The following is a 25,734-nucleotide window of genomic DNA, read 5'->3' on the forward strand; positions in this document are numbered from 1 at the left end:
AAGTTGCTCGAATTACACCTCTGGCTCCTCTGTTTTCATTCTTATCCCTGGGCTCCAGCACCGCCAGTTGGCGCTCGGAAGTGCCGTCTGCACAGTCAACACTTGCTGCGGTGTTATTGGGGTTCAGTAACGTCAGCTGTTCCCCTGCTGTGCGGACGGCAATTTCTCCTGCTCTGTCCACATTCTCACTACTACAGATTTTAAAGTTGCTCCAATTACACCTCTGGCTCCTCTGTTTTCATTCTTATCCCTGGGCTCCAGCACCGCCAGTTGGCGCTCGGAAGTGCTGTCTGCACAGTCAACACTTGCTACCATGTTATTGGGGTTCAGTAACGTCAGCTGTTCCCCTGCTGTGCGGACGGCAATTTCTCCTGCTCTGTCCACATTCTCACTACTACAGATTTTAAAGTTGCTCCAATTACACCTCTGGCTCCTCTGTTTTCATTCTTATCCCTGGGCTCCAGCACCGCCAGTTGGCGCTCGGAAGTGCCGTCTGCACAGTCAACACTTGCTGCGGTGTTATTGGGGTTCGGTAACGTCAGCTGTTCCCCTGCTGTGTTCACGGCAATTTCTCCTGCTCTGTCCATATTCACTGTGCTACTTATTTAAAACTTGCTCCAATTACACCTCTGGCTCCTCCGTTTTTAGTATTTACCCTGGGCTCCAACACCGCCAGTTGGCGCTCGGAAGTGCTGTCTGCACAGTCAACACTTGCTGCCGTGTTATTGGGGTTCAGTAACGTCAGCTGTTCTCCTGCTGTGCGGACGGCAATTTCTCCTGCTTTGTCCACATCCACTGTACTACACATTTTAAAGTTGCTCGAATTACACCTCTGGCTCCTCTGTTTTCATTCTTATCCCTGGGCTCCAGCACCGCCAGTTGGCGCTCGGAAGTGCCGTCTGCACAGTCAACACTTGCTGCGGTGTTATTGGGGTTCGGTAACGTCAGCTGTTCCCCTGCTGTGTTCACGGCAATTTCTCCTGCTCTGTCCATATTCACTGTGCTACTTATTTAAAACTTGCTCCAATTACACCTCTGGCTCCTCCGTTTTTAGTATTTACCCTGGGCTCCAATACCGCTAGTTGCTGCTCAGAAGTGCCGTCTGCACAGTCAACGCTTGCTCCAGTGTTATTGGGATTCAGTAACGTCAGCTGATCCCCAGCTGTGTGTCCGGCAAATTCTCCTGCTTTGTCCACATCCACTGTAGTACGGATTTAAAACCTCCTCCAAATACACCTCTGGCTCTTCTGTTTTTAGTATTTACCCTGGGCTCCAGCACCGCCAGCTGGTTCTCGGCAGTTCCATTGGCTCTTGTACCTTCTGCTACCCATCCGGGTTCCAGTACCGTCAGCTGGTTCTCGGCAGTGTCTTTGGCACGGGTACTCCCTCCTGCCCAGCCTGGTTCCAGCACGCCAGCTGTTTCCGGGTAGTGTCAACGTCACTTTGCCTCCAATGCGTTGTCCTGTCGTGTTGCGGTCGGGTTAGCCGACTCTATGGTGCCTGCAGTTTAGGTGACTCCTATGTGGGCTGCGGGATCTGGCAATGAAGGCTGGTTCCATAGTGCCAATAGGACAAGCACCCTCTGTAGGACTGTGGGTTTTGGTAACTGCGGCCGGCTCGCGGCCTTGAACTTTTTTTTTACATGGGTACCTTCTGCTACCCATCCGGGTTCCAGTACCGTCAGCTGGTTCTCGGCAGTGCCTTTGGATTAGGTGCCTCCTTCTCGGTATCCAAGTTCCACCAACGTCTGCTGGTCCTTGGTAGTGCTTTCTGGCACAGGTACCTCCTGCTTAGTAACCGAGTTCCAGTAACATCAGCTGGTCCTCGGTAGTTCCATTGGCTCTTGTACCTTCTGCTACCCATCCGGGTTCCAGTACCGTCAGCTGGTCCTCGGTAGTTCCATTTGCTCTTGTATCTTCTGCTACCCATCCGGGTTCCAGTACCGTCAGCTGGTCCTCGGTAGTTCCATTTGCTCTTGTATCTTCTGCTACCCATCCGGGTTCCAGTACCGTCAGCTGGTTCTCGGCAGTGCCTTTGGATTAGGTGCCTCCTTCTCGGTATCCAAGTTCCACCAACGTCTGCTGGTCCTTGGTAGTGCTTTCTGGCACAGGTACCTCCTGCTTAGTAACCGAGTTCCAGTAACATCAGCTGGTCCTCGGTAGTTCCATTGGCTCTTGTACCTTCTGCTACCCATCCGGGTTCCAGTACCGTCAGCTGGTCCTCGGTAGTTCCATTTGCTCTTGTATCTTCTGCTACCCATCCGGGTTCCAGTACCGTCAGCTGGTTCTCGGCAGTGCCTTTGGATTAGGTGCCTCCTTCTCGGTATCCAAGTTCCACCAACGTCTGCTGGTCCTTGGTAGTGCTTTCTGGCACAGGTACCTCCTGCTTAGTAACCGAGTTCCAGTAACATCAGCTGGTCCTCGGTAGTTCCATTGGCTCTTGTACCTTCTGCTACCCATCCGGGTTCCAGTACCGTCAGCTGGTCCTCGGTAGTTCCATTTGCTCTTGTATCTTCTGCTACCCATCCGGGTTCCAGTACCGTCAGCTGGTCCTCGGTAGTTCCATTTGCTCTTGTATCTTCTGCTACCCATCCGGGTTCCAGTACCGTCAGCTGGTTCTCGGCAGTGCCTTTGGATTAGGTGCCTCCTTCTCGGTATCCAAGTTCCACCAACGTCTGCTGGTCCTTGGTAGTGCTTTCTGGCACAGGTACCTCCTGCTTAGTAACCGAGTTCCAGTAACATCAGCTGGTCCTCGGTAGTTCCATTGGCTCTTGTACCTTCTGCTACCCATCCGGGTTCCAGTACCGTCAGCTGGTCCTCGGTAGTTCCATTTGCTCTTGTATCTTCTGCTACCCATCCGGGTTCCAGTACCGTCAGCTGGTTCTCGGCAGTGTCTTTGGCACGGGTACTCCCTCCTGCCCAGCCTGGTTCCAGCACGCCAGCTGTTTCCGGGTAGTGTCAACGTCACTTTGCCTCCAATGCGTTGTCCTGTCGTGTTGCGGTCGGGTTAGCCGACTCTATGGTGCCTGCAGTTTAGGTGACTCCTATGTGGGCTGCGGGATCTGGCAATGAAGGCTGGTTCCATAGTGCCAATAGGACAAGCACCCTCTGTAGGACTGTGGGTTTTGGTAACTGCGGCCGGCTCGCGGCCTTGAACTTTTTTTTTACATGGGTACCTTCTGCTACCCATCCGGGTTCCAGTACCGTCAGCTGGTTCTCGGCAGTGCCTTTGGATTAGGTGCCTCCTTCTCGGTATCCAAGTTCCACCAACGTCTGCTGGTCCTTGGTAGTGCTTTCTGGCACAGGTACCTCCTGCTTAGTAACCGAGTTCCAGTAACATCAGCTGGTCCTCGGTAGTTCCATTGGCTCTTGTACCTTCTGCTACCCATCCGGGTTCCAGTAACATCAGCTGGTCCTCGGTAGTTCCATTGGCTCTTGTACCTTCTGCTACCCATCCGGGTTCCAGTACCGTCAGCTGGTTCTCGGCAGTGCCTTTGGATTAGGTGCCTCCTTCTCGGTATCCAAGTTCCACCAACGTCTGCTGGTCCTTGGTAGTGCTTTCTGGCACAGGTACCTCCTGCTTAGTAACCGAGTTCCAGTAACATCAGCTGGTCCTCGGTAGTTCCATTGGCTCTTGTACCTTCTGCTATCCATCCGGGTTCCAGTACCGTCAGCTGGTCCTCGGTAGTTCCTCAGCTTTCTTGTACCTTCTGCTACATTTCCAAGTTCAAGCTTTTTGAAATGGTTCTTGGTAATCACTCTGGATCTCCCTGACGAGGACCCTGAAGACGAGGACCCTGAAGACCAACCCTAAGAAGACGAGGACCCCGAAGACAATGACCCTGAAGACGAGGACCCTGAAGACCACCCCGAAGAAGACGAGGACCCTGAAGACCACCCCGAAGAAGACGAGGACCCTGAAGACCACCCCGAAGAAGACGAGGACCCCGAAGACGAGGACCCAGAAGACCAACCCGAAGAAGACGAGGACCCCGAAGACGAGGACCCCCGAAGACGACGACCCTGAAGACCACCCCGAAGAAGACCAAGAAGATGACCCTGAAGAAGTTGACCAAGAAGACAAAGAAGAGAAGACAAGCACCAAGATACAGAAAAACAAGAGACAGAAAACCAAGAAGCAGAAATACAAGAAGCTGCAGAACAAAAAGCGGAAGAACATTAAGCATAAGACTAAAAATCAGAGCAAAAGATAATATCTAAATTATAAGCAGAAGATGACTAAGCAGTGTATGGGGGTGAGTCCGTTCCTCCTCGTGGTGCCCCTGGAAAAGACCTGCTGCTGCAGGCCAAACTGAACGCGGACAAATCCTGTTGTAAATCTTTTGTGACGGGCAGAACGAAAGGTGTAATGTCCAACCTTTTATAGATAACAACTACAGGAATGCCTGTCACAAATAAGAATATGATGAAGAAGAAGAATATGAAGAAGATGAAGAAGTAGAATATGAAGAATGTAAAAAAAAGAATAATACGAAGAAGGTGAAGAAGAAGAAGGTGAAGAAGAAGTGGATGAAAAAGATGCTGAGGATGATGAAGGAGAAAGTGTGGGAGAAGTAAAAAAGAAGGTGAAGAGCATGGAAGTAGTGAAACATAAATATCTGACAAAATATAAAAATACTTAACATAGTTAATATTTCCGTAACTCAGAACATAATAAAAAAATATTAATTCCTGCTATTCCATTTGACTGGGCTAAACCTCTATGCCTTTATTGTCTCCCCCACCTCCCCCAATACATTCTACATTATTCTTAGTTGTTTTCCTTCATGTAGAAATAACCTACAAGGAAAGAAAGGGTTTATTTTAATTCCGATATTTATGTCCCATTGACTTGCATTGGTTTCCGGTATCGGAATCGGCGATATCCGATACTTTTTCGGTATCGGTCCGATCCAATCCGATCCGATATTTCCCGATATCGGAAGGTATCGCTCAACACTACTTACAACATATGTGCTTGAACTATTACATATGATCTGAATATGTCGTCCTGTACACTTTATGGTTTGGTTGCCCTATTTTTATATACCATGCAAAATAAAATGTAAACATTTTTAGCTTTAAAAACTCCTTTTGCCTTTTTTGATTAGTTATTTATTCAGAGTTGCTAATGGTTACTACCATATACTGTATATCAGAGTTTTTTTTACCTTATTGTGGGTTTGCCTGGCACTTAACTTTATCATGCACCTAGTGGATTTGATATTCTTAATTAAACCAGAAGAGTAACTTGAGTACTTACGATTGCAGAACTCTTTAGGCATTGCTGACCAAGTGAGGTTTCCCAAACAAGTTATACTATTCCTGTACATGTTACTCTGAATATATCCATGTTTACAATTGTATTGTACTGTGGCTCCAGCAAAAAAGGTTGTTATGGCTTTCGATCTGATATCCAGTTGGGCATAATAAAAGTCAGGCGGGTCATCACAAATTCCTGGCGAAAACAAAAAATAAAATGCAAATTTTTTAAGGATATTAAAACAAATATAAAAACAATAATAAAACAAATTCTTGCATAACTTTTGACAGACTTTAGTATTGAAAGTGTCAGGCTACATGTTGCTTATGCTACTGTGAGCAGCCTGCATGGACTAAATGTGCTACCATGGCCTGCAGCATCTCCGGACTTGTCTCCCATCAAGCACTTCTGAGACGTCATTGGTCGATAATTCTAAAGGGAGCAGCCAGCAGCAGATTTTGATGATTAGCTTGGTCAAGTGCATTCAGTGTTGCAGAACATTCCTCGGACAACCATTATTAACCTCACTGATAGCAGCCAAGGTGTGTAAGTGTGAGGGGGTGGTTGAAGATTCCCACTCCACTCCCCTCTAAAGCTGTTTTAGTAGATATGTGTTACATGTATAGACACAAGAGATGTTATTGGTGTTTTGGCCATTAAATGGTGGCGGTTGGCACATTCATACTACTGTCACCTGTATGTCAGTTTGAACACAGGGAGTTAACCAGTTTGGGCCGCCCCCAGTGACAGGGACTGAATGATTACTGGGAGTTGGGATCAGCCATCTTAAATCAGTTAGTAGTGAGTCTCAATAGAAGACAGGAGACAGTGCGAGAGTCTAGAAGAAGAAGAGAAAGATACAAGACAGGTTGTTCCTAGTGTGGAACTGTGAGGGGGTGGTGGATAATTTCCACTCCACTCTAATGCTTTTTTAATTCTGTGTAGTATAAGTCATCATAAAATGTATTGGTTATGATACGGCCATTAGATGGCAGAGGTGTTGCATATTGATACTACTGTTCCCTGTATGTCAGTGGGGGTACACAGTGTTAACTAGTTTGGGCCGCCCTCAGTGACTGTTGGGAACTGAGGTATTACTGGGAGTTTGTTAAGAATTGACAGTCAGTAAGGACAGACATGTTAGGAGCACACGGGTGCGTGTGGGAACATGGAGTATTAGCAGCAACGGGCACATTACAGTACAGTCTGCACTCGTTAAGTCAATTTGTGGACTCTGGCCTCTTTCAGCCGGTGGGCATTAATGAACGTGTCAGGACTAGGACAGCCTCAGCAGCGAGGTGGTCCCTGATAGAGTTGGGCAGCGGGAGCCATGAGGTGAAGCAGGAGCTTCCCCACGTGTAATTCCAGAGACAATTTCCCCTAGGGCTGAGACATACAGTGAGGAGCACTGTGAGGGGGCTGTCACTGTACCTTAGAACCATCAAGTGCTGCAGGGCCGGCTCCTGGTTTTTACGGGCCCTGGGCAAAAGAGTCTTAGTGGGCCCGTTTAACACATACCACGATTCATGATGCACAGATACCGCAGAGAAATATATATATAGTACAATGCCGAAGATTTCACTTCTTACATTACATGAGCGATATCTATTGTAAATTCTACAATAGCTCAGAAACCGGCAAATTCTCTCAACGCACAGTACAGACCGGACAGTATAGTCCTCCATACAGTATTATGGGCCCCATATATTGCTCCATGCAGAATACTGGTCCCCATATAACGCTCCATACAGGATACTGGTCCCCATATAACGCTCCATACAGGATGCTGGTCCCCATATATCACTCCATACAGGATACTGGTCCCCATATAACGCTCCATACAGGATACTGGTCCCCATATAACGCTCCATACAGGATACTGGTCCCCATATATTGCTCCATACAGGATACTGGCTCCCATATAACGCTCCATAGAAGATACTGGCCCCCTTATAACGCTCCATACAGAACACTGGGCCCCACATAATGCATTCCCCATGCAGGATGTCACTCCCCTTATAATGCCCCATGCAGGATGTCACCTCTCCCCCCCATATAATGCCCCATGCAAGATGTTACCTCTTCCCCCCATATAATGCCCCACAGAGGATGTCACCTCTCCCCCCCCAATGTAATGTCCGATGCAAGATGTCACCTCTCCCCCTCATATAATGCCCCATGCAGGAAGTCACCCCCCCATATAATACCCCATGCAGGATGTCACCTCTCCCCCCATATAATGCCCCATGCAGGATGTCACCTCTCCCCCCCATATAATGACCCATGCAGGATGTCACCTCTCCCCTCCATATAATGCCCCATGCAGGATGTCACTTGTTCTCCCCCACCATATAATGCCCCATGCCTCCATACATATATATATAAAATTCAAATACCTCACTTCTCACCGTCTGCTGCTACTCCGGACCCCTCACCCGCTCCGGCATCTTCCTGCTCTGCGCTACCTGTGATGGCTCAGGAGAGAGCGCAGTGTAATGATGTCACCGCGCCCTCTGACCTGAGATGTCACAGTGCAGCAGCCGCGGAAGAGACCGGAGCTGCTGCGGGGTCATAGGGAGAGGTAAATATTGCGCCGAGTGTTGACGCCGGCCCTGAAGTGCCGTTATACACAACCTGTGTTGTATCTGTAATCCCCTTTTTTCCAAGGCCGTACAGGTAAAGTAAACTAGATTGTGTTATTTTTTAAAAAACTGTGTCATCTCTCATTCAAGGCTCAGAAGAACTGCATTTGCCTGAACCAAGTATAACATTGGATGGAGACTCCCACTGAGTACAGCACCCACATACACCCAGGGACAAGTAAGTCCCCATATGTCTGTAGCGGGCTGGAGTGAGGAAGATTAGCTAATACCCCTCACCACCGACTAACACCCTGCCCCCCTTTACAGAACTACAAGGCTGATGAGGAAAAGGATCTAGTTACAGAGGCAGCAGGACAACAAAGGCAAGTAGGGAACCCTGCAAGAGAAAAGCTTACAAGTCCAGGAAGTGTACTGTCCAGCGAGAAAGGGGAAATTGGGATGGGATAGCGCCCTGCTGTGGGTACTGAAGCGTACTGTCCAATGAGAAAGGGACCTTGGGACAAGGTACTGCCCTGCTGTGGGTACTGAAACAGGGAGCACATCTCTACGAGTGGCCCCTGGGACTGATACAAGCAAGGACACAGGGGATCAGAGCATAGCGAAACACGTGGACCTGTATGACTCTACCCCTAAGGAAAATGCAGGCATCTAAGATGTCTTCTCACTACTGTGCCATACGTATTGCCAGAAACAAAGTGCAGACTGTAACTCTGAGAATGAAGCCTGTGTACTGTGTGGCAAGTGATGAAGAATGCATAACCTGTTACTCTATGTTCACCTGTTTAACTGTGCATAAAAAGAGCACCATTTATAAGAGCTGGTTTGGCTTCTTGACCAATAGGGTGAAATAGGGCAGTTCTGCACCCTGCGCATTAACAGGGATTGTGGAGATCTCAGATCTTGAAGCATCGGCACACATGCAAACCCACAGTACACTATTTCCTGTAGCGGGCCGGGGTGTCAAAGAAGTGACACTTGCCCATGACTATTACCCTGTGGCCCGTTACTCAAATGTGAGCATTTCTGCACGTGGCGCTCGTACGCAATATTGGATAAATTAAAATGTTCTGAAAATTTTGTTTTCATTTTTTCAGCATTTGCATATTCCACTAGTTTTCATTCTAGGTGTTGAAATTTCAATGTTGAGGTATGTGTTTTATTAAACTGGTTATCCCCTTTCAGAAAACTTTTGCTGATAGGCTCAGTTATATGTAGAAAAAAACAAACAAACTAAGCTTTACTTAACAACCGCAGGTCCAGTGCTAACTCTCAGGTTCCACCACGGCCTTTGTTAATTATCGGCAGAAATGAAGTCTCGTCAACATTCTGAAGCTAATAAGTGAGGTCAGTGTCTCTGCCAATTTAGACAGGGAGGGTAAGTAAAGTTCAGTTTGTTTGTATAACTGAGCTTATGGGTAAAAGTTTGTTAAAACGAGGCAAACCCTAGCAATAGAAACCATTTTCAAATGATCAAACTAAATACACAAGACTTTGTATTCCTCAGCTCTGTTCAACTTATCTAATAGAGAAAGAGAGAACTCATTTCATCCATCAACAGAGCTTTTACTATTACGTAAATCAAACAAAACAAGATTGGATTGATTGTTTTTTAAAGGGGCTCTCCCAGAATGTGTTATTAATGACCCCCATCACATATTTCAAGCTGCAATCCGTTCTAGTCATGTGTCAGGAGTGGATGGGTTGCAGACTGAAAAAAAAAATGAAGATATTCCAACTCACACTACCCAATGTAGTAAAAATCGTCTTTTATTGAATAATCCATGGACAACAAGCAAGACACAAGTGCTGTTATTGCATTGTTCAACTCACGCACAACTTAAGTGGTGCACGTACTTACTTGTATTCCCACAAACCTCATACATGTACGGCTCTACAAGAATCGGTTACTGCGCTTAATGGCACAGTGACCGAGTAAAGATAGCTACTGTTACCGACAGTAGACCCTCCCTTCTCATTGCCTGGGGGAGCTTTGTAACCACCTTCCCCATCAGCAGTTGCTGTGATTGTGTGGCACCCTGCTATTACAGGTACCACAGGACCCAAAAGGGTGCATGGACGGACTTCTCCACCAGAGGCCCTCATTACATAACAGACACCTCCACCCTTCCACCTCATACCACCAGAGGGAGCCCTGTTAGGGATATATATAATGGAGGGTGGAGTTAGTTAGGCAGAGAGTGTACTGACACTTTAGATCAGTGAAGGAGCATCATGTCTGCTGCTGTGTTGAGGGCCCGAGTGTGGCCGAGGCAAGGAGAGAGGAGTTAAGGGGGCAGAGGAGCATCTGAAGCTTAACCCAGGACACAAGCCGGACACCGGGTCCGCGCCTACAGGGTCCTCCACACCCAGTAGGGACAACCGGCATACCAGGAGGATTCCAGACCCCTGGTCAACCTGAAGCTACCATCATTTTACAGAACTAGGAACAACGAAGGCCCCAGCATCCAGGGATAGTGGTAGCTGGAGAAAATTTCTATTACCAAGCAGACAGGTGAGAGAGTGAAACAGCGTAGAAGCTAGGCCTAGTTCCAGGCTAGCCAGATGCTTTAGAGAGGAAGAAACGGACCAGGAGGCCTATTACCCGCTCACTGGGGAGAGTGACCGTTGGTAGCGCGCGATGCCCAAGCCCCACCTCGCGCTCTGACGCCACACCAGGAAGCGTCAGGTCCTGGAAGGAGACCGTGATCTTCGGAGCTGCAGTCTACCCGATAAAAGCAAAGAAGGTAGGCTACGGTTTACTAGGGGGGCGCAACCATGGCCGACGACCAGCAAAACGCCGGAGCACCGGTTAACGCTCCCGATGCTCAACTCGCGCCCGGCGCTGCTCAGGCCGGAGCGGCCACCCCACCAGCAGGGGGTATCACTCCAGTGATACCCATGGCCCTGCCGTACGTCCCCGGAGTGAAATGGCTTCCCCAGTATGACGGCAAACCAGACACCCTGTCTGGGTTCAAAAGAAAAATATGCGGTGTATTGGACATGTACTCAATGACTCGTAAACAGAGAGCCACTGTTGTGCTGGGACAATTGGCTGGTGCCGCAGAGCGGGAAGTTGAAACCTGGCCAGCCGCAGACCAGGAATCAGTATCTATTATATTTAAGAGACTGCAAACTGTCTTTGAAAACCGCACTGAGACAGATCTTCAGAGGAGGTTCTACCACTGTACCCAGAAACCTGAGGACAGTATCCGGGACTATGCCTGGCGTTTACAAGAGGCCCTGTGGGCCCTGAAACAGGTTAGTCAAGCCAGCATACATGATGAGGACAAAATGCTGATAGAACAAATCATCTGGGGGTTAAGGTCCCAGGAGGAGAGCAGAACTGTACGGTGGTGGGCCTTAGATCATCCAAATGCCACCTTTGACACCCTGAAGGACATGGCTATTAAGGGCCTTCAGCCCTTGGAAACATCAGATACTGCTATCCAGCGTTACCAGCGTGGGGCCACCCCAATGCCCACAGCACTCACTGCCCCTTCATTAGCGGCTGAGGCAAAAGTGCAAACAGCGTCCCCTAGCGAGCTGGACAGCCTGCGCTCTGAAGTGTGTCAGCTAACTAAAACCCTTACCACTGTCCTGAGTGCCCTGCAGCTACAGACGGAGCCCGAGCCGGATGGAAGGATCCTACTCGCCGACAGTCCTGAGGATGTCCCCTGGATGAGGAGAAGAAGGAGGACAAAGCCACCCTGTGGGAGGACCAACAACCGACCTCGCCCTCCAGGTGAACTCATTTGCTACCGTTGCCACAAGGCAGGCCACACCACACGGACCTGTCCTTTAAACGGGCAAAACTCTGGGGTCGAGGGCCAACACCCAGGAATAGACCAACAAGGCCCATCAGGCTGGTATGACCGGCTTGTAGGAGGAAAGCCTTTCCTGTCCATCGTGCTGGATAGCATAGCAACACCTGCACTACTGGACACCGGGTCACAGGTAACCATCATACCTGATATCCTCTACAAAAGGTACTGGTCCATAGATGAACTCCACCCGCCAGCCCCAAAGCTCTCTGTGTATGCCTCTAATGACCTTCCTCTTAACCTAGTCAGGGCTAAGGACATGACAGTGAAGGTGGGAAGAGTGGAACTAAAGGACCAAGGAATGATTGTAATAGAGTCTAACCCTGGTGATACAAACCCATATATGATACTTGGCACAAATGTTGTTGGTAACTGTTTGGGAGAAGTGTTGTTTTTACTCCAACAGATTGCTGACACTGCCAAACCAGGGCAGAGGAAGGTGCTCCAGAGAGAGATTCGAGCCCTCCTGTACCAGCAACAGGTAAAAGTAACAGGTGGTGAGATTGGTAATGTACGGGTAACAGACCCGATACCATTGTGATTCCCCCAATGAGTGAAATGCTGATTTGGTGTAGGACAGCAATAGGTCTCAAGGGACATAACTACCAGGCGGTAGTAGAGCCCGTAAACTCAGAGCACAGACCTACACTCCTAACTGATAGAGGGGTAGTTGATGTACGCAATGGGAGGGTACCCGTACGCCTCCTAAATTGTGGGGAGGAGGAAGTCAAATTGCCAAGGTACGCCACTGTTGCCAGACTGTATACTGTGAATAATAATGCCATACACACCGTGGAATCCTTGACCAGACCAGATACAGTGGAGGACAATGCCCACGAAACCCAGCTGGAGGAATGGTGTCAACAGGTCCATGTTGGAACTAACGCCACTCATGTCCATCAAAAACACGGTGTTTACAGAGTGGTTCAGGAATATGAACAAGTGTTTAGTAAACACCCACTTGATTTTGGAAGGGTCAAAGGGGTACAACACCACATACCCACAGGTAACCATCCACCCATTAAGGAGCGTTACAGACCCATACCACCAGCCCATTGCCAAAAAGCAAAAGAAATGTTGCATGACATGAAAAAGGCAGGGGTAGTAAGGGATAGCTGTAGCCCCTGGGCAGCTCCCCTGGTCCTGGTCAGAAAGAAGGACGGTAGCATGAGGATATGTGTAGATTATAGACGAATTAATCGAATAACACATAAAGATGCATACCCTTTGCCCCGTATAGAGGAGTTCCTGGCTGCACTAAAATCTGCCAATTATTTCTCTACATTGGATCTCACTAGTGGGTACTGGCAAGTCTCTGTTGCTGAGGAAGACCGGGAGAAGACAGCCTTCACCACCCGATGGGATTATGCGAATTCAACAGCATGCCATTTGGACTCTGCAATGCACCCAGAACGTTCCAGAGGTTGATGGAGTGTTGCTTGGGACACCGGAACTTTGAGACAGTGCTGCTATACCTGGATGATGTTATTGTGTACTCGAGGATGTATGAAGACCATCTAAAGCACCTGGCGGAGGTATTTGAGGCACTGTCCCGGTATGGGATGAAACTAAAACCTTCCAAGTGCCACCTGCTTAAACGGAAGGTTCAGTACCTGGGACACGTAGTCAGCCCAGAGGGGGAAGCACCAGACCCGGAGAAGGTCACTGCCATCCAGAAGTGGCCTGAACCAAGGAGCATCAAAGAAGTACGTCAATTTCTGGGACTGGTTGGGTGCTACAGGAGGTTTATTAAGGACTACACCAAAAAGGCAGCACCTTTACAAGATCTCCAAGTAGGACAGTCCAAAAGAGGTAAAAGCCCCCCATTCCAGTGGGGCAAAGAACAGGCTGAGTCCTTTGCATTAATGAAGGAAGCCCTAACCGGTGAGGAAATCCTGGCTTACCCTGACTATAGCCAACCTTTCCTGTTATACACAGATGCCAGCAACGAGGGACTGGGAGCTGTGTTGTCCCAGAAGCAAAACGGCAGAGAAAAGGTAATTGCCTATGCTAGTAGGAAGCTTCGCCCTACTGAGAGGAACCCGGAGAATTACAGTTCCTTCAAGCTGGAGTTCCTGGCCTTGATCTGGGCTATCACCGAAAGATTCAAACATTACCTAGCCTCAACTAAATTTACAGTCTTTACCGACAATAACCCCTTGACACACCTGGAGACAGCCAGGTTGGGAGCCATGAAACAGCGTTGGGTGGCCAGATTGTCGAATTACCAGTTCACAATCAAGTACCGGGCAGGTCACAAGAACACCAATGCTGATGCCCTGTCAAGAATGCCCCACCTGTCGGACACCGAGGATGAAGTGAATGACCTAGAAGAAATTGAATTACCTGCTTTCCACAGAAATGGAATGGTCCACGAGCAACACGCCTCCAGAAGACGTCATGGTAAGATGATAAACCCTTTACCTCATCACAGTTGGAAGGAGACCCAGGACAGTGACCCGGTTGTCAGCCTCATCAAAGGACTGATAACCCAAGAAGGTTCTCACCTGGAGAAGGATGCTCCTCCACAAGCCAAACACCTGTGGAATGAGAGAAGCCGGCTGTTCATCTACAGAGAAAAGCTGTGCAGGAGGTATGTCAACCCTAGAACCCATGAAATGGTGTGGCAGATTGTAGTGCCCAGGACGGATATCCAGATGGTGCTAGAGGCTTACCATGACCAAGCAGGTCATTTTGGCTGGAAGAGCTGGAAACCCTGCTGAAGGACCGGTTCTATTGGGTTGGAATGCGGAGTTCCATAGAAAGGTGGTGCCGGAATTGTGGGCCCCGTAGCCTCAGAAGAAAAGACTACGGGAGTCAAAAAGCACCCTTGCAGTCCATCAAAACAACCCAACCCCTGGAGATTGTCGCTCTGGATCACGTCAAACTGTCACCCAGCAGGTCAGGCTATTCCTATGCCCTGACCATGGTGGATCACTATTCTCGGTTCCTGGTGGTAGCCCCTGTCAAGGATCTGACAGCAGAAACTGCAGCAAGAACATTCCAAGCCTACTTCTGTAGGCCCCATGGATACCTGGACAAGGTGCTAACAGATCAAGGCCCTGCCTTTGAATCTGAGCTGTTTAAAGAATTCTGTCACCTGTACGGATGCAAGAAGATCTGGACTACACCGTATCATCCTCAAACCAACAGTATGTGCGAAAAATGAATAACATCGTTATTGACCTGTTAAAAACCCTACCTTTGGAAGAGAGGAACCAGTGGCCAGACAAACTACCTGATCTGGTGGACCTGTATAGCCACATATCTGTGAGTTCTACTAATTGTACCCCAGCATACCTCATGAGAGCAAGACCCGGAAAATTGCCCATGGACCTGGAACTCGGAGTGGTAGAACCTGCTGCAGATATGTCCACTGAAGACTGGGACACAAATCGGCAAGAGCAGTACAGGAAAGTACAGGCCTGTGTTGAAGACAGCCTAAACAAAGTAAGGGAAAGACAAGAAGATTAGTATAACAAGCATGCACCAGCAGAACCCTTGGAACCCGGAGAAATAGTGCTAAAGCAGTAAAAGAAGAGGTCACAAGCTCGATGAGTAGTGGGAGAGAGAGCCCTACACGGTGTTAAATTCCAGATTTGACAACACCAAAACCTGCGTGATCAGCAAGGATGGAGGTAGGACAACTACAACAGTCTCAAGAGACCAACTGAAATTGTGCCCAGGTCTACTGGAGACACAGGAGGAAGAAGTACCTCTTACAATACCGAAAAAACCCAAGGAAGATGTAGTTCATACAGTCCTAGGAGACTTCCCCGCAGACTGGCCTCAACTCGATGGAGCAGTTATCATACCAGTGATACACTTCTGTCAGCCACCAGAAGAACCTCCAACACAAGAAGAACCTGTGAGCTCCCTAGAAGAACCTGCTCAGGAACAGGAAGAGTCCCCAGTAAGAGGAGGATCACCAGTTGAAGCAGAACCTGAGGGTCCAGTAAACAGTGCACTTGCCAGTACTATAGAGATGTTGAGACAGTTCTATAACTTACCCACACGCAGACCTGATAGGTAAGCGGATAGTGCATGCACAGACACCAGTATCACCCCAGTGCTACATAGATCCACACACAGCACACAAGGCCAAATCCCTACCAGGTATAGGGAATAAGGTACAAAATGCCTACAGTGGAAAATAGTTACCCGTAAGGGTACAGAAGGAAAATTTAAAATTTGTTTATGTGTGAACTGAAAAATTTATATGTGTGCATTTAGTTACCCGTGAGGGTATAAAGACTTGCAGTCTGAGGACTGTGAGCAGCCAAAAACTGTCCTTTGTACATAGTTGCACTTATTAAAGTGCCCCCCTTATTGGTTCTATATTAACCCCTTAAGCCCCGAGGGTGGTTTGCACGTTAATGACCAGGCCAATTTTTACAATTCTGACCACTTTCACTTTATGAGGTAATTACTCTGGAACGCTTCAACGGATCCCCCGGATTCTGAGATTGTTTTTTCGTGACATATTGTACTTCATGATTGTGGTAAAATTTCTTTGATATCACTTGCGTTTATTTGTGAAAAAAATGGAAATTTGGCAAAAATTTTGAAAATTTTGCAATTTTCAAAATTTGAATTTTTATGCCCTTAAATCAGAGAGATATGTCACACAAAAGAGTTAATAAATAACATTTCCCACATGTCTACTTTACATCAGCACAATTTTGGAATCAAAAATTTTTTTTGTTAGGGAGCTATAAGGGTTAAAAGTTGACCAGCGATTTCTCATTTTTCCAACAAAATTTACAAAACAATTTTTTTAGGGACCACATCACATTTGAAGTCACTTTGAGAGGTCTTTATGACAGAAAATACCCAAAAGTGACACCATTCTAAAAACTGCACCCCTCAAGGTGCTCAAAACCACATTCAAGAACTTTATTAACCCTTCAGGTGCTTCACAGGAATTTTTTGAATGTGGAAGAAAAAAATGAACATTTAACTTTTTTCACAAAAATGTTACTTTAGACCCAATTTTTTTTATTTTCACAGAGGTAACAAGAAAAAATGGACCCCAAAATTTGTTGTGCAATTTCCCCTGGGCACGCAGATACCCAATATGTGGGGAAAAAACACTGTTTGGGTGCACAGCAGGGCTCGGAAGGGAAGGAGCGCCATTTGACTTTTTGATTGTAAAATTTGCTTGAATAATTAGCAGACGCCATGTTGTGTTTGGAGAGCCCCTGTGTGCCCAAACATTGGAGCTCCCCCACAAGTGACCCCATTTTGGAAACTAGACCCCCCAAGGCACCTATCTAGATGCATAGTAAGCACTTGGAACCCCCAGATGCTTCACAAATTGATTCGTAAAAATGAAAAAGTGAAAAAAAAAACACTTTTTCATTTTTACGAATCAATTTGTGAAGCACCTGGGGGATCCAAGTGCTCACTATGCATCTAGATAGGTGCCTTGGGGGGTCTAGTTTCCAAAATGGGGTCACTTGTGGGAGAGCTCCAATGTTTGGGCACGCAGTAGCTCTCCAAACGCAACATGGCGTCCACTAACAATTTGAGCCGATTTTCCATTCAATTTGTTAGCGGACACCATGTCGCGTTTGGAGAGCCCGTGATGTGCCTAAACAGTGGAGCTCCCCCACAAGTGACCCCATTTTGGAAACTATACCCCTCAAGGATTTTATTAAGGTGTATAGTGAACATTTTGAACCCAGAGGTACGACACAGAATTTGTTTACATTAGGTCATCATATTGAATAAGTTGTCATTAGTCTTGAGCGCAAGTGCTCGCTACTTGAGTTTGCATCGGGTACTCAGGTATGCACCATGTACAGCGTGTGCTCGAGTGACATGCTCGAGTCCCTGCTCCGCATGTTTCACGGTTATTAGACACGCAAAAAAAAACATGCGGGGATCGCTCGTGCATGGCAGGCAATCCCCGTAAAGTTTTTTTGGCCGCGAAGCATATGGGGCAGAGACTCGAGCATGTCACTCAAATACCCACGATACTCAATGCATACTAGAGCACCTGATGCAAACTCAAGTAGCGAGCACTTGCGCTCAACACTAGTCGCCATATTGTCATCTTTTTTCTTACTTTTGAAAAAAATCCCAACCCCATCACAACCCTAACCCCAACCCCAGCCCTAACCGTAGCACAACCCTAACCGTAGCACAACCCTAACCGTAGCACAACCCTAACCCTAGCACAACCCTAACCCTAGCACAACCCTAACCCTAGCACAACCCTAACCCCAAACCCAGCCCTAACCCTAGCCCAATCCTAACCCAAGAGTTTATTTTTAAAGCCGTTCCTCGTGCGGTATAAGTGATTAGACAACTTTATTCTTCGGGTCGGTGTGATTACAGCAATACCAGAATCATATGGGGTTTTTATGACTGACAGCTGTCACACACAAAAAGACACATTTTTTGTAAAATCTAGTTTTTGCATTGCCATATTTTGAGAGCTATAATTTTTCCAGATTTTGGCAGACAGTCATGTGACGGCTCGTTTTTTGCGGGATGAGTTGACGTTGTTATTGGTGCCATTTTCAGGCACGTGACATTTTTCGATCGCTTTCTATTCCGATTTTTGGGAGGCAGAATAAACAAAAACCAACAATTCAGGAATTGTTTTTTTTTTTTTTTAATTCTGTTCCGCGTGTGGTAAAAGTGATAAGGCAGCTTTATTCTTCGGGTCAGTACGTTTACAGCGGTACCACATTTATATCGTTTTTCTATGTTTTGCACTTTTACATAATAAAAGCAATTTTATAGAAAAAAATATTTTTTAGCATAGCTTTATTCTGAGAGCTATAACTTTTTTATTTTTCGGCTGATGGAGCTGTCTGTCAGCTTGTTTTTTGCGGGACGAGATGACGTTTTCAGCGGTACCATTTTTATTTATATTCGTCTTTTTGATCGCGTGTTATTCCATTTTTTATTTGGCGGTATGGTGATAAAGCATTGTTTTTTGCTTCGTTTTTTTTTTTTTTTTTACCGTGTTCACTGAAGGGGTTAACTAGTGGGACAGTTTTATAGGTCAGGTTGTTCCGGACGCGGCGATACTAAATATGTGTACTTTTATTGTTTTTTGTTTTTTTTTATAATAATATTTATTGATGGGTACATTATATTTTTATTTTTGGTGGATTATTTTATTTATTTATTTTTCATTTTTTTATATTTATTTTTTTTTTTTTTCACTTACTGACAGTTTTTATACTTTATTACTTTGTCCCACTATGGGACTTTCACTTTTTTCTCTCTGATCGCCTGCATGGCACAGGAATGCAGCACCATCCCTGTGTCATACAGGCTATCAGCGCTGCACAGTGAGAAGATTGTTTGGAGATGCACTGCGCATGTCCAAACAATCTTCCTGCTATCTGGTGACCCGGATGTTGTCATGACGACATCGGGTCGTCATGGCAACACCCGGGAAGCCTTTGCAGACAGCGCTGGAAGCCGGAAGAGGAGGTGAGTATCTGCGATCACCTCCCCTTGCCCCCGTAATGCTGCGATCGGCTGCGATCGACTTCGATCGCAGCACCGCAGGGGTTAATGTGCTGGGAGCGGTGCAGGACCGCTCCCTGCACATAGTACCGGGTGTCAGCTGTGACAATCAGCTGACACCCGGCGGCGATCGCGCCCGCACAGCCTGTGTGCGCGCGCGATCGCGATGACGTACTAATACGGGTCTGGCTCTTAAGTCCCAGGGCACAGACGCGTATTAGTACGTCAGATGTTATTAAGGGGTTAAGAGACCACAGAACAAAAACCCGTTTGGCGTGGCCGAAGATGTGGTCCAACACCTGGATCACTTATGCCCTGTAGCCACGCCCAGGGCCTACCTTGAGGGTTTTCAGACGAGTCCCTCATGCTACTCATGTTGCACCTTCACCAGTGAGATGGACACCTGGTTATGGGACTCACTGTAACTTTGAAAAGCTGTTTGAAAATCTTCTATGTATTATTGTTATTATAATTGCAATTGCTGTTGTTACTTGTTTTACAAAAATGCTTCAGTCCAGGAGCACTGCGTTGTACTAGGGGGGGAATGTGGCACCCTGCTATTACAGGTACCACAGGATCCAAAAGGGTGCATGGACGGACTTCTCCACCAGAGGCCCTCATTACATAACAGACACCTTCACCCTTCCACCTCATACCACCAGAGGGAGCCCTGTTAGGGATATATATACTGGAGAGTGGAGTTAGGTAGGCAGAGAGTGTGCTGACACTTTAGATCAGTGAAGGAGCAGCACGTCTGCTGCTGTGTTGAGGGCCCGAGTGTGGCCGAGGCAAGGAGAGAGGAGAGAGGAGTTAAGGGGGCAGAGGAGCATCTGAAGCTCACCACAGGACACAAGCCGGACACCGGGTCCGCGCCTACAGGGTCCTCCACACCCAGTAGGGACAACCGGCATACCAGGAGGATTCCAGTCCCCTGGTCATCCTGAAGCTACCATCATTTTACAGAACTAGGAACCACGAAGGCCCCAGCATCCAGGGATAGTGGTAGCCGGAGAAAAGTTCTATTACCAAGCAGACAGGTGAGAGAGTGAAACAGCGTAGAAGCTAGGCCTAGTTCCAGGCTGGCCAGAAGCTTTAGAGAGGAAGAAACGGACCAGGAGGCCTATTACCCGCTCACTGGGGAGAGTCCAGAAGTGCACCCTTCCTACTAGGTACCCTGGACCATACCTGCCATTACACCAGTAAAGGTACTGAAGCGAATCCCCTGTGTGCGTGGCCGTCATTCCCCTGATCCGACCGGGCCACCTCTCACCTGCATCCCTTCCATCAACCCTGCCCCGGGGGCCCGCTCCGCCTGTGGGGAGCAGAAACATCCCAGCTGCCATCCCATCACCCCCGGAGGTCTGCAGCAGCGCTGGTGCCCATTACCGGGAACCACAGGTGGCGTCACAAGACAAAACTGTTAACTAACCCCTTTTAAAGAGTGACCCCAGAGTACGGGCCCGGGAGCGGACTGCCGTGACATCCCACAGAAGGTCAAGGCCCGGGTACCGAGTCCCCCATATCCCCCTGGGCGAGTCAATTGGACTGTCAATTCTGAATTCAATTGAGGCTATTAAAAAAATCAGTGGTGGCAAGTGGTAATTGGTGCTGTCTGAAACCGCACCAATGATAAGCAGTAAAAAGAATGAAGTGATCATGCTGCCACAGCTGTTTATTAACACTTTTGGCTCCCGGTTAGTCAGTTAGTAGTGACTGACCAATTGAAACCAAAAGGGTTAATGTAAAATAATGGTCACCTCTCTGCACGCCATATTTCATTCAGAATTGACACGCAGAGTGGTTGCGTAGCTCCTTTGTGTTACCTGATAGAAATTGGTGCATGTGTTTTCTCTAGTGATGAGCGAGTATGTTCTATTAACCCTTTCGCTGAGTACGCTCAGGCCGAGCTCCGAGTATTTACAGCTGCTCGGTGATATGTTTGAATCGCTCCCGTGTGCATTATTTGCGACTGATTGACAGCTTTATTACATGTGAGGAAAGTCTATTTCTTACACATAACTCACATGTAATAAAACTGTCAAACAGTTGCAAATCATGCACACGGGAGCGATTAAACCATATCACCGAGCAGCTGTAAATACTCAGAGCTCGGCCCGAGCATACTCGGACATAACATACTCGCTCAACCCTAGTTTCCTCCAGATACTCTGGTTTCCTCCCACACTCCAAAGACATACTGATAGGGAATTTAGATTGTGAGCCCCAATGGGGACAGCGATGATATTGTCTATAAAGCGCTGTGGAATTAATGGCACTATATAAGAAATGCATAATAAATAATAAATAAAATGGTTGCAGTCCTCATTCATTGATAGATTCAGATCTTCTTATCTTATTCTGTGCTGCCCTGGGCTATTTGCTGTCTGCTGCCTGCTCAGTGTGACTCATCTGTGATTACAGCAGTAGCAACAGCTGCCAAATTTCCCAATCCTTGTCCCAACTTCTGCTCTATTTCCCTCCACTCACCCCAAATACATCCTGCGCTGAGCATCTGTGCTCAATTTTTGGCACATTTTTTCCCTTTTTTTGTGACACTTCTTTGTGTGTCCCACGGCCATAGTGCTCTTATCAGTATTGTACAACGCTGATCAGAGTCAGTGTTTAAAGAACCATTCTTTTTTTATTGCACTGCTGGAGTGGTGCCTTAAATGTAATTCCCCTTCCCCCTGTCTCATACCCACCTGCAGTTGCCTTCATCCTTTTCCAGGGCTGATCCCAGCGGTCTCCAGTGAAAAGTGACCTGCCGGCAGCTCCAGTGTTTCATGGAGTGCACTAGAGGTCACTTTTTGATACATCTTCATGGGAACCTTGTTCTGGCTTTCATAGACTTGCATTGGGCTCTTGTGATGCAACTTTTGACTGCAGTCAGAAGTTACCAGCACAAGATGGTGCTGTGAGACAAGAGCGGCGACGATAAAAGGTGAAGCCGCCGGAAGGTAAATATAAGAACAGGGGCAGCGGGCTTACATGTAAAGTGCCACTCCAGCGCTGAAAAAAAAATGCTGAAGTGGTTCTTTAAGGTTTTTTTTTTTAATTTTAGATTTTTTACACTTGCAACACTTCTATGTGTGCATTCTGCGGCTGCAGTGCTCTGATGAGTCCATGTTAAAAATTTTCTAAGGGATTTTTTCAAAATATTTTAATTTTTTGGAAAAAAAATGGAAAAAGATAATATATTATATAATAGGAGAACAGTTAAGAGTTTCTCCATTAGTAGAGTAGCAGACGTCGCAGTGTCAGTGATATCCGATTTTTCGTAAAAAAAAAAAAAAATAATATTAGTAGTTAGTACTGAGTAGCTTTATAGGTCATTGGGGAGCAAACATCACAGCGTTAGTGTTGTGTGCTTTTTTATTATATAAAAAAATTAATGGAAGTTAGTATTTTCTAGCTTTTTAGGAAGGACATTAAGGAAGCGGATGTCACAAAGTTAGTCACATCTGTTTTTTTGTTGTAAAAAAATAAATAGTAGTTTGTACCTAGTAGCTTTATAGGAAGGGCATTACTGTAGTGAACATAACTTCAATTTTGATACAAAAAGGTGTTTTTTTTACTGATTCTGATTTAAATATTTTCTTTTCATTTCTTTTCTTTTGTATTTTTCTTCTCAGTGTTTCTTCATAATTTTTCTTTTCTACACTTCTTTTCCACTTTTTCTCTACTTTTTCAACTTTTCTTTTTATTCTGTACAGTTTAGAGTAAATTTGATAATAAAATAGTACCTTTTTATACATGCCTCACACAGTACATGAGTGAAAGCACTGCATTGTTTATCTCTCATTAATTTCAAAAAGATTCTAAAATTCTAACAATACTTACTTAGTAAGGGGGCAAGGTATGAAATTCAAATATACAAGTTGTGCGAAAGTACCTCAGGGTACACCAACAGATTTAGGGTTTAAAAAATGAGGAATACCCAAATTGACCCCCCCTGAATGCCCTCCAGTCCTGACAGTGAGTGAGAAAATTGTGTGGGGACTGGTGCACCCACTGCTGGACCAGGTTTACCACGTTTATGTGGATAGCTTCATCACCAACATCCCACGCTTCAAGTTCCTTTCTGCCAGTGGTACTTTTGAATGCGGCACCGTGCGAAAAAAAGTTCTACCTAAGCCGTTAAAAAGTCAGACCTAAGCCGCTAATTGGGCACATGCTGGAAAAGGGTGAGAGCAGAAACCTATATAGCGACAACATGTTGTTGGTTAAGTATAAGGACACGAGGGATCTCCTTATCTTGACCACAATGCACAGTGACAATAACTCTCCTGTCATTGTGTAATGTTTCGGCACAGAAATCCCAAAGCCAAATTGTATCCTGGATTATAATAAATTCATGGAGGGTGTAGATCTCTCAGATCAGGTCCTCAAACCATAAAGTGCCTTGTGAACAACAAAAGTATGGTACATAAGGCTGGCAGTGGACATTGTACAGATGTTGTATTGATGTGCAGGCAATATGGGGCGCTTCCTTCTGTTTCAGGATGTAATTATCAGGGCCCTAATGTCTGGCACTCAGGAAGGTGAGGATCCCAGTACTTCTGAAACTGAAGGTGCCCGTATTGTACCAGGGCAACATATTCCCAGTGAGTTACCCAAAGTGTGAGGAATGGAAGAACACAGAAAAACTGCAGAGTATGTTCCAAAAGGGGAATATGAAAGGACACAATTTACCATTGTGAAACTTGCCCTGTGAAACCTGACCTTTGTATTAATGATTACTTGAAAGCGCATCATGTGGCACCCCAGGGGTCTGGTTTCCACAGTAATGTAATGTTATGTCTGAGAGCGGGTGGGAGGTCCTTTGGTCAGGGATCCTGTGCATGCCACACCTCCTGCTCAGTCTTGGGAGGGGAAGAACTTCCCCTATATAAACCCGGGGCTGAAGCAGGGTTAGTCAGTCAAGGAGAGTAGAGACAGAGAAGCAGCATAGCCAGAAACAGCAGAAGCTCAGTGGGAGCAATACTACTACAAGTCAGGGGCTGGCAGCTGCAGAGCTCGCCCTGACTGAGAAGATTTCTTACCGGACCCGGCGTCCGAGGCTGTGGGGACTAACTCTTACCCAGCAGCAGAAGCCGACCGGCAGGGGATTTCAGGTCCTCAGGCCCAGAAACCCGAAGGCACGGTCACACGCGTGGGACCAGCACCGCCATCGTGGAGCGGAAGCCATTAGAAGGCCCCGAGTCACCGGCCATACGGGTGAGCACCACACGGTACACTCAGGGACGTGGGCTACTTATATCCGCCTCTAGCAAGGTAGCCATAAGAGTACAGTCAGTTTGGGAGGCCTACAACTCCGCCTGGCCAGGGGAGATCCCATCTGCTCAAGGACTGACCAGGCCCCGTTCGCTAGCAAGTACTCCGGGAGGGTCTATCGTTGTTACCAGTAAAGACCCTGAACTACACCGTACCGTCTCTGAGTGGTTCCTGCTACCCCCATCATCCACATCTGCTGCCCTGAGGCCATACCCCTCCCGTTGGGGGTTATACCACCTACGCTGCACCATCCATCCACCGGCCTCAGCGGTCTGCCCTGCAGCGGCAGCTCCATAGCTGCATTCAACGGGTGGCGTAGTCGTGCAACATCTACCGCTGATACATCGCCACTCAGTTTGACTCCCTGGGCACGGACCGGGTCACCGCCACGAGACTACAACCCTCAAGAGATCCGGCTCCGGGTAAGCTCCCGCGTGCGCAACGCAGCGCGACACAGGCCCATGGGCGCGTCACATCACACATCCATGAATTAATAAAATTTGGTTTTACCCTGTTAACACAACACACTTTTATAATCTGATATACTCCACTCAAGTTACACATATCACCACATTATAAATAGTGTTGAGCCACCCCCGTAGTGTTCGAGTTCGGTTCGGTTCGTCGAACACCCGTGTGTTCGCCGAACTGTTCGCCGAACTGTTCGTCGAACTGTTCGTCGAACAGCATTAAAACCAATGGCAGGCAAACAAAAACACATAGAAACACATAGAAAACACCTTCAAAGGTGTCCAAAAGCTGACAAACTGCTCTGAAGACACAACTAACACATGGAAAAGTGACAAGTACATATAGTCATGCGAAAAGAAAAGAGGTGGAGGAGTAAAAGGAGGCGGAGACACAGATATAGGCATGTCATGCCCTTCTAAAATCCAAAAAGTGAGAAGCCGACACGTTCAGTCCGCTCCTGCCCGTGCCACCTCCGTGTCGCCGGGTTTGTGCCAGAGCCGCGGTGAACCCTGACGGCCAGCCCCCCTCTCCCAATACTGGTGCCTGTCCGCTGGTGGGTCGAGCGAGCCCCCCTGTGGTGGAGGCAGCTCTAAGCTTTTTAATTACACTTTAAATCCATTTACAAGGATCTATTGGAGGGCAAGTCTCATGCCAGCAGCCGCGTAATTCCAGCTCCAGTAGCGTCCACTAAAGCTGCTGCAGTTAAAAAGCTTTTATAAGGATCGAGCTCGGCTGTCCACCGCAAGGCATCCTACTGCCAGTCCCAGCCCCTATGCCTTGGGGTGCCTCCTGATGCTCTTCACTGAGTATCC

The 25,734-nt window shown here is 47.3% G+C and overlaps 1 protein-coding gene across 4 annotated transcripts in view; it reads right to left on the bottom strand.

Annotated features, from left to right (window-relative positions):
- The window catches only part of LOC141224049 (sushi, von Willebrand factor type A, EGF and pentraxin domain-containing protein 1-like), a 407,381-nt gene that overhangs the window by 140,442 nt on the left and 241,205 nt on the right, over positions 1 to 25,734 (bottom strand). For all 4 annotated transcript variants that reach the window (XM_073666874.1, XM_073666873.1, XM_073666876.1 and 1 more), the window contains one exon: positions 5,263 to 5,457. In XM_073666874.1, the coding sequence (XP_073522975.1) occupies positions 5,263 to 5,457 (195 nt within the window). The remainder of the gene's footprint in view (positions 1 to 5,262; positions 5,458 to 25,734) is intronic.

Source organism: Phyllobates terribilis, unplaced genomic scaffold (genome assembly GCF_046119375.1).
Source record: "Phyllobates terribilis strain yellow unplaced genomic scaffold, ASM4611937v1 Scaffold_2__4_contigs__length_985480577, whole genome shotgun sequence".
Lineage (NCBI taxonomy): Eukaryota > Metazoa > Chordata > Amphibia > Anura > Dendrobatidae > Phyllobates > Phyllobates terribilis.